The sequence below is a fragment of the Urocitellus parryii genome, chromosome 5 (genome assembly GCF_045843805.1).
Source record: "Urocitellus parryii isolate mUroPar1 chromosome 5, mUroPar1.hap1, whole genome shotgun sequence".
In the NCBI taxonomy this organism is placed as follows: domain Eukaryota; kingdom Metazoa; phylum Chordata; class Mammalia; order Rodentia; family Sciuridae; genus Urocitellus; species Urocitellus parryii.
The window spans coordinates 73,848,828-73,858,959 of NC_135535.1; the positions used below are offsets into that span (position 1 = coordinate 73,848,828).

General features: G+C 37.2%; 1 protein-coding gene across 1 annotated transcript in view; it reads right to left on the reverse strand.

Annotated features, from left to right (window-relative positions):
- Pdzrn4 (PDZ domain containing ring finger 4) overlaps positions 1–9,433 on the reverse strand; it is a 359,845-nt gene extending 350,412 nt beyond the window's left edge. The window contains exons 1-3 of the mRNA XM_026408516.2: positions 8,774–9,433; positions 6,460–6,546; positions 4,475–4,582 (exon numbers count right to left, since the gene is read on the reverse strand). Of these exons, the coding sequence (XP_026264301.1) occupies positions 4,475–4,582; positions 6,460–6,546; positions 8,774–9,433 (855 nt within the window). The remainder of the gene's footprint in view (positions 1–4,474; positions 4,583–6,459; positions 6,547–8,773) is intronic.
- Positions 9,434–10,132: the final 699 nt, after the last annotated feature.

Sequence of the window (10,132 nt, forward strand, 5' to 3'; positions counted from 1 at the left end):
ACACTGTTTTTCAAGATACTTTAAAATATACAATTGTATAATAACTGCATTATGTTGGTGAAACTACATTTGATTGAGTAGCATTAAATTATGTTTATAAATTTCACTTATTCATTTGAATAAGTATAATTGCTTTTAGGTCCTTCTTCATTCTTTCAAACAGCCAGTCTGTTATTTGAACAGTTAAAATACACTTTTAAAATATGGGATGAGGATATTATTCTATTGAAGCATTCAGTGGTGTGTTCAGATTATTAAACAATAATTTGTTAAAAATACTACCTGCCCACTCGTTTTACAGATGACCTACAAAACTTGCAAATACTTCTTATAATGAACACATGAGGCCTGCAGCTTTGTGGGGTGTGAAGTGCCATCAGAAATACACAGAAGAAGCATCAAGTAGACCCGATTAAACATTTCAAAGTGTCTAGCTCTGTCTGATCTGCATTTAATTTTCCTCTTTAACAGCTGTAAACTACTCTGCAAAACTTTAGCCAAATAAATGTGAGAGCTAATAAAGATTTTTACTTTAGCTGTGCAGGGAGTGATGACAAAAAAATCCAGGAGTGAAAATATTACAGAACTAAAGGAAAGTGTAATTACATTCTGGCAAGTAAGTTCCTTCTTCTAGTACTGAACTCTGCACCTCATGGAAAGCAGTACAATGTCACTGTTCAGTGTAGGAACTACTGCAAAGAAAAATAAAATGGCTTTTTAGTTGTGTTTCACTATGCATTTCAAATTAAATGTAGAAAAGACAAATATATATTTGAAAACACTGCTTTTTTTCCCCCAAAAGAATTGATGTCACAGACTCCTCTGGTCTCCAGAAGCGGAGAGAAGAATGGTAACCACCCTGCACCAGCACTGTTCTTTTACACAGCATTGACTGGGAGCTGGAGGAAAGGGTGGGGCAAGATAGTGAACAAGGAGCTATAAATAGCTGTGCACCTTTTCGCACTCTTGGGTTATGTCTACAGTACCTGCTACCAATATCACAGTATTAACACAGGAACAATGTTGACAGCAGCAGAGAACTTGGTTCTCAACTCTTTCCAATGAATGCATTAGGCATCCTAACATGATGATAATATGGCAACGGTAGTGGCCTCTTTTAGAACTGTGTCCAAATTTCTAGTAGCAAAGAGGCTCTGTGCTCCTTTTGAGTCTTGAAAAGGCAAAAAAAAAAAAAAAAGCAAGCAAAAGATGCTTTTATTTGCATGCATATGAGTAAATGCCGAGTCTATGTGGAATCCTGTGATATTTCAAGAAACTTCCTTGGCCTTTTCACTCTCCAGTGATAGTTTGCTACCTGATGCTGCAACTCAAATATTAGAGCAGTTTTTCAAACAGTGACTATTTTCACAAATGTGGATGTGGGAATACTTAGAAACTGGGCAACATGGTGGCTTGTGGAGACTGAACACAGAAATCAACTTGTCTTTTGTGCTATGAAAACTACAACACGGGCTTACTTTGTGACTGTGATATTTTTTATTCTTGCATGATTGTTAATTCCATCAGCTTTAGTACAATCTAGATTTTTAAAATGATACTTTTGGAGTTGTTGGGCTTTGCTTACCAATAGAAAAATTGTTATAATCAATATTTTTGTGAGTATTAGTGAAGTCACTTTAACCAATAATAGGACCAACTCTTTAATATATATATCTTCTTATTCAAATAAGTGATTTAGGAAAATTATGTTATTTTACATGTTTTTTTTGTTTGTTTTCTAAAATTCATGATACATATGCACAAGGCAAACATGCACTTTGTTTAAATAGATATTAAGGTCACACACAGCCACATCAATGTTTATAGCAGCACAATTTACAATAGCTAAACTGTGGAGCCAATCTAGATGCCCTTCAGTGGATGAATGGATAAAAAAATGTGTGGCATATATACACAATGGAATTTTACTCTGCAATAAAAGAGAATAAAACCATGGCATTTGCAAGTAAATGGATGGCGTTTGGAAAAGATAATGCTAAGTGAAGTTAGCAAATCCCCCCAAAACAAATGCCTAATGTTTTTTCTGATGTAAGGAGGTGGACTAATAGTGGGGTAGGGAGGGGGAGTATGGGAGGATTAGATGAATTCTAGATAAGGCAGAGGGGTGGGAGGGAAAAGGAGGGGGCAGGGGATTAGCAAGGATGGTAGAATGTGATAGACATCATTATCCAAAGTACTTGTATGAAGACATGAATTGGCATCAACATACTTTATATACAACCAGAGATATGAAAAATTGTGCTGCATACATGTAATAAGAATTGTAATGCACTCTGCTATCATTTTTTTAAAAAAATCAATAAAAAAAGAAAAGAAAAAAAGTTGCACAAATACCTATCCACTAAAAAAAACTGACAGCAACTAAACATGATGTATTTATTTCTAGTAATTTTCCTTCTAAAATATTTCATGCTAATTAACAAGACAACATTATAGAAATATGCATGTCTAATTCATTTCCTAACTGCAAATGTGACCACAGTAATCAATTACAGTGATTTCATGTGTGTGGGATACACACACACACACACACACACACACATCCTCGCATAAAAGATACATTGAAAAATTCATATTGAAATAAGAAAAATTTCAAGTCCTTGTCATTAATTGCTAATATATGAAAAGCAAGGTAAATAATAATAGTATTACAGCTAGTAATAAATTCCATTTGGATTCCCATGGTTGATTTCTTTTATCTTATTGGGCTTACATAAAGCTAGTCTTGCATACATTAGTAACATATTATACAGATATTTAGATGCACTGGATTTATCAACTATAGTTTTTATAAAACTACACAATTGCCTCTTTACATAAGCAAAAACTGAGTAATTAACAAAAGTATTGCAACATAAAAGTTCTTTTTCCTTCCTTTCAATGCAATATTAATGAAGTATCTATAACATTATTACCCAGCTAGAATCTAGAATAAATTACTTTTTAAATTACCAGTACTTGTTTCTGTGGTGTGTGTGTGTCTGTGTGTGTGTGTGTTGTGTGTGTGTGTGTAATTTAATGCATGTAATTCAGTTCCATCAGCCCTTCTAATAGCATGAAATATAAGTGCTTATTTACTATTTATCTCGAAAAATGAAAATGCATTAGAGATAAGGCAGACAATAATGAGGACAACTTCTGTTTAAATTATGCTGTTCTTTAAAATATAATGCACAAACATGAGTAGAAATAGAAAAATTCTAACTTTGGAAACTATAGCCTCTAAATTTTTTCAGTAGGCAAACTGTCAAGAAAAGCTGATAGCAACAGTGAAAGCAATCTGTGCTTTTTTGACTATACAACTGGAAGCAGAAAACCTTGATAAGCAACAGAAACCCAGACCTTCTCAGCCCAAGGTAACGCTTTTCTCTTTCCAAAGTGTCTAGTCAGCTAAGTTCTAAACATTATGCATTCTTCCCCCTTGCACCTCAGACAGAAAACTAGTGGCTCCTCCATATTCTTTGCTTTTATCCTATATCAATGTATTTAAAATTCAACTTATGTACAAATAGTGAATAAGAATCTAAAACTTTATCCAAAGCTTAATAAAGAAAAACAGCTTCCACCCAGAGAGTTTATGTAGACATTCAGAAAGATAGTATCAGTGACTAAATAACAGAATAAACAGAATTTTTTAAAAAAATAGTGGAGTCAAATAAACCTTTCTAATTTCTACCTTTACCTTTACTAATACATTGGAAATAAATCCATTGACAAAAGCAACCTAATCATTTTGGTAATGCCAAAGAATACCATCTCAATTGGCTAATGAAACATACAAAGGAGAAAGATGGCAGACTGCAGTAACCCCAAATTCCACATTTTAGCCCAATATCACTAGCATAAAGGTATTTACTCATATCATCACCAAATACAATGCAGTTGTATCATACATGAGAGAAAATAAAAGTTTTCCACCAACTTTTTTTCAACAGGACAAAAAAAGCTACTTTCCTATTTTTTTCAAACATTAAAAAAAAAGGATATGGGATGATGAAATCATATTAAACTAAGAAATGGTAAAGGTGAAGGCATTGTATAAATTATTACAAATTCTACATATTCTAATCACAAGTTAAAATAGCAATATTTCCTGGTCTAAAATGTCCTTGAGCAGAGATTTATCATCCTTTGAAATGTTACAAAATTAATTCTTTAATAACTGTACAAGAATCCTTACAGTTCATGGAAGAGACAATTTATTAAAAGAGTTATTCATTAACACATTTGGAAAGTTTAAGCATTTTAATCTTTTATTCCAATATCTATTAATTAATAAAGAATCATCATAGAGTTTCACATTTTGGTGAAGAATTTAAAAAGTAATACCTCCACTGCTGCATTAGATATGTATTCTAATAAGGCCATACCAAGATAAAGCAATAAGCTTGGAAATTTCAAGTATTTAAATATTTAACCTATAGGTCATGTGTAGCTTTTATTATTATCTTACCTCAATGATTTTGTCATGAATCTCCAGGCCATCTGCTCTGTCAGCAGGTCCATTTTCTAATATTTTTGAAACATAAATTCCTTCAGTAGATGATTCTTTTTGATTATTCTATAAAAAAATATACTCATCAGCAGAAATAAATATGCAAGTAACATTTTTATAAAGGACAATTTTCTAAATGTAACATTGCCAGTCCTCCTTAAATATGTAACTCTCTCAGCTGGGAATTTGGCACTGAATTTTAACTTACTTAACACCAACCAATAATTAATCAGGATGACAGCTGTAACGAACAAGTCCAGCAACTCTGACGAGATTATCTATTCACTTCACATTTTTGACTACACATAAAAAGCTCTGGGGAAAAGGGCATGTGCAAGGTAAGATTGACTGGTTTCTAGGTCTTATTTCTATAATATCACACTTCTAAAGTAGATATTAAATAAAAAGAGTGATAAAGTTACAGAAGGAAAACAAAGCATATCCAGCCTGTATTGTACAATATGTTTGAGATGTGGTCTTACATTTGAAAATATGAGTTAGGCTCCAATGTGACAAATTTGGAAACAATTCTGATTATGTCTATTCACAGAGGTGACTAGGAGCTTGCTCAAGTGTAAAATCCCAAAAGATCAACACTAAACTGCAAGGAAATCCATTCAAAGCTGATCTTTGCCTGCTTCTAGGTTGATGTGCCTCATGACTGAAACTCAAACATATGGCCATTTGATTCAAATAGGACATTTTAGCCAGACTCAGGAAACCAATTATATTATAAAACTTTTTTAGAAAAAAAATGATCGTTACCTATGATAGATCATTATATAGTTTGAAATGTCATTTTACTTCATGGAAGGTAAAATAAAATAACTTCTCCTTAATTAACCTGCCTTAACATGAGTTTTAAGAGACTACAAAAAAAAAAAAAAATCCAGTATCATCTAAATGTCAAATACCTAACTGGCATTTATAAAAGTATTCCTTGGGGGAAAAGAGAACAAAAATGATATGACAAGACTCCTGTCTTTTTATCATGCATGGGGACCATATTAGAAGCAGAGGCACAGTAATGGTGAGTTGCTAGATTTGGTAGCTGCATCATAGACATAGGAGGAAACAGGACATCACCTTCCTAACTTGAAAAGCATATGGCCAACAACCCTATGACAGTTTCCTTGGATGACATGTGCAATGAAGAATGCAAATTTTTTTCAAGGCAGTTTATTGCGTAAATTAAAGAATATAATTTATAAAAATTTTACTACCTTTTTCCAGCTATGGTAAAAATTAAGTTCATGTAGAATTTGAATGATGTAAAAAAGCTTAGCAACTTCGGCATATAAGCTTATAATATGCATTTTGAAAGCCAGTGGTATCAACGTAGAGATCATTTTTCATTCAGTTAAGTGAAGAAGCTAAAAATACTTCAAATCAACTTTCTTTAATAAGGAGTTTCCTAAATAATTATGAAAACAATCATCCCTTACTTGAATTTAACTGTTCATTCAACATGTATTATTGACTTCCCAGCCTGCATTAATGTCTAAAATTTGATTTAATAGAGAGGAAGTGTAAGCAGACAATACAATCACCTAATATCAAACAGAAATTGTCTATACATATTACTGTGCAATAAGATTATTTAAGAAATTTGCCAATGGTGCCAAAAAACATAAGATGTGGAATGTATCTCTCTTTTTTTAAAGCAGCTAGGAGAACCCAGTTTGTTAGCCATTGATTTTTACTTTTCTCTAAAAGAAAATCTTGGTACATACTGGAAATTTTGCAAAATTTTTCAAGATTTTCTTTTAGGAAGAGTAAGGATGATGAAGCTAGAAGGTCTAAATAAGGAATCCAGCATTTGATTACAAGCATAATTTTAAAGATGAAACTACTTGTTTTTCTGACCCTAAATCCACAAATGAAAGCTCAGACTTCTATTATTTTATAAGCCAAGAGAGTAATGTATTAAGAAGGTGGGGTACCTGATTTGGTCGACCTCCTATAATATTGAATCCCAAGGTGTCATTTTCTCTTTCTAACACGATGGTGAATGGCTTCTGTTCCCCATCCTAGAAGAAAAGGGATAAACTGACTAAGCTAAAAATATAAAAGAAAACAAATACAAATGTGAAGCTATTTTAAAATGGCAAATAAATGAACATGTGAATAGGAGAAAAGCTTAAAATTAAGGGTTATTGAATGTGGCTGAGGGTTAATTTCTTCCTAAAAATATTTGAAACTATGTATTTAAAAGGAACAACCTTGCTTGTAAAAAAAAAAGAAACTATTTTCAAAAATGACCAATGGCTTTGCATTTTTACATATGCAGCTTTTATCCAAATGCAGCATCTAATTTTGCCTTCCCCATAATTTAAAACAGATTTCTGGTTTAACCTTACAGGAATTTTGTAATTTTCCCTTCCATGACAGAAAATAAAATAAATTTTCAGTGAATCTCAGAAAGATTTTTGTAAAATTTTCACTTTACAAAATTTTAAGGGATTAAATCTTGAGGAATTTAATAAATGCTAAGTAATATTTGGATTGCTTCTCTAATGCGGGATCTGTTAGGTTACAGTACTCCTAATATTAAATAATGACCCTATTTGGTTTTGCACAAATCTTGCAGAAGAAAAAAAGCAAAATTTTTCCAGGTAAAATATTATGTATTTCTTTTCTTATAGCCCAACAACAGTTAAATAAATAGGAATTATATCTACAACCCGTTTGTGAGTAAAGACCAATTAAAATGTAAGGTGAAACAGTACTGGAGAAGATGAGTTTTATTCCTGGTTATAGATACTAATTTATCTTGGGAAATTAAATCCTTGTAAATTACTTCTGAATGATAACATTGCATAAGCTCCCAGTACCTTTTCCCAGGAGCTTTTCCCAGGCAGTGCACACAGCAGCCCCTACTGGCAGTGGAAAAATATTTCTGAAAAGCACTGGGAAACTGATAATTAATCTGCAAATCATTGGCAGTTGCTTCTCACTTCTCAAACCATTGCTTGACTTGTGCGGACTTCTCTGTCCTATAACTCTTAGATGCTGCTCCTTTCCTTCAGACTTTGAAACCTGGGTTAGTAATGCAGAGTACATTTCTGGGCTTCTCTCTGGGTCCTCCCATTTTATAAATTTACCTGTATGTAAGCTAGAGAAAGAATCCTAACACCAAATCTTTTAAAGCATTGTAAGCTTTCCCCTATCAGGGTAGAAGCATTTTAGCCCCTCTCACTTTAATTATTATTATTATTATTATTATTATTATTTTAATTAAAAGACAGGAACATCTAAATTCAGTGCCTGCGTTGGAGGCAGTACTACGCAATCAGTCCCAAATGGGAATCAGTCTGGGTTGCTCCTCCCCAGGAGTACTGAAAAATGAAAACAGCTCCTTGAATGGAGTGCAAGTTCTGCTAAATCCCCGCTCACCATGGCAGCGACCAACAATGTCAAACACTGTGCTGAAGTCCTCCAGAAGAGAAGTAACAGCTTTATAAACAAGTCTCTTCACACGGGGTGCTGCAAAGAGGCTTGTTTATGCCGTCTGAAAGTGGGCGGTCCAGGAGAGCAGATCAGGGGCAGCAGCTTCGACAAAGAAGGAAAACAGCCCCAGCCAAGACTCTCGGGGCCAGTCTAATTGCTGATAGATGTAGCTGCTCTCAGACCAGGCTTCCCAAGTCATAAGCACGTTCGCCCACCACCACCACTAACAACCTTGGGACATTCCAAGGCAGGGAAAATTTTTTTAGGAAGAGTAAGGGTGATGAAGCTAGAAGGTCTAAGAAATCCCATCTTTCAAACTCCCAACCCCCGAGGTTGTCCTGGTCCCCTCTTCTCTCACAGTCCCTAAACTAAGTAGAGGGTAGTTGATTGATAAGGACAGTTTGACAGAAAAAGTAAGTCGTTTATGGGTAATGCCTTTCCCTCTGGGATTTGCTTCAGGCACATTGCACGGACACAAAAGATAGGCAGAGATGATGGAGTGGGAGTGAAAGATGGGAAACAAGAGTCTGGATGGGAAAATGAGTTTTTCCAATTTCTACTTCTCAGGGAAAAGTTGGAATTGAATCTGTTTAACTCTTTCCAATCCTAATATAAACGGCAAAGGGTCATTCCTTTCTAACTGTAATAGAAACACATTTAGAAGAAAATGACCACAGAGGATATTCAGGGCGGGTGATGCTTTTTACTGCGTAGTAAAGAAAGATGCTTCCTCCTAAAGGAATTCTTAAGTATTCCTCTTCCTACCCCAATCGACCATTCCCAGGTGCCCACTCCCTCTACGCTTACCCTGCGGTGGCCGCGGTCCAGGTCCCGGGCGAAGTTGCGGATGTGAGCCATGTACTGGGTGAACTTCTTCTGATACCTGCGGGCTGTGAGCTGTACCTCGCCCTGCAGCGCCCAGAGCTGTTCGAGCAGCGCCTTCTCACGTTGCCTCCAGGCGAGGACCTGAGGCTCGGGCCCCGGTCCGCTGCTGCAGCGGCAGCCTGGTGACCCCCTGCCTGCGTCCCCGCCCGGGCGAGCCCTGGTCGCTGGCCTGCAGCCCCCCCGCGCTGGTACGTCTCCGCGGTCTCGGTAGCCGCCCCGGACCAAGGCGCAGCCCGGGAGGCTGCGGCAGTGACTGGCTGGGCTGAAGTCACAGTGCTCGACGTGCTCTGCCAGCTCCTGCAGCCGGACTGTGTGGCCACAGCCACGCGCGCGGTAGTCGCACTGGATGCGCAGCTTCTGGATGAGGCTGCGCAGCGGCAGCACTCTGTACAGCTCTCCTGGCGCCAGCGGTTGGCACTGGAGCGGGCACCGGCGTCTCCGCGCCGCCCAGGGCAGCAGGCAGCTGGCGCAGAAGATGTGGCCGCAAGGCGTGCACAGGGGATCCTCCAGCACCTGGCCGCACAGCTTGCACTGGAAAGCCGGGTCCACAGCTTCTGCAAAGCGCTCCAGGGCAAAGCCCATGTTACGCGCGGGGAAGAAGAGTCGGTTTACTCTGAGCCCCCTGCCTCTCCTGGGTTGCCCCTAGACAGAAGTCTCACAGCGACCTTAGCTCTCTGAAGGGGAGGAGGAGGTTGAGAGGTGTAATCTCAGAGTTTGTTTGGCTTGAAGTTTTCAGGCTTCTCCTTGGTCCCTGACTTCGCCGTATTGACGCTAATAGAAGCCACCTCCAGCGACCCCAGCCTTTTTGGCTGCTTTGCAATTTATGATCTTTCAAATTTTGTCAGAGGAGAACTGAGGCTAGTTTACAATGGCCCTTGGGAAAGAGGTGTTCTTTGCCTGAACAGGGAACTTCAAGAAGTCAGGGCTCTTCCCCTGGGCAGAGAGGGGGATAAGTCCAGGGCGGATGTTTAAAAACTACTTTTAAATTCACCAGAATGTCAACTTCGTGAGAGCACTATCTTTGGTTTTCGACTGAATCTTCATAGGCTTGCGTCAAGTAAATCTTCTATTAAAGTTTGAAATATGCACGTTTCTTCTTTCAAATCTGTCAACTACAAAATCGCCAGCTCAGAAGCTGCCACCTGAGAATATCACTATTAAGAAAATATCACTTAGGAAATCACAAAACCAGGCTTCTCAAACTGTGATCCAGAAATCAGGTTAGTATAGAGAGGCAGGATGCTTGACTGAGCTGCAAAGATGGGGAAAAGGCCAGGTGCT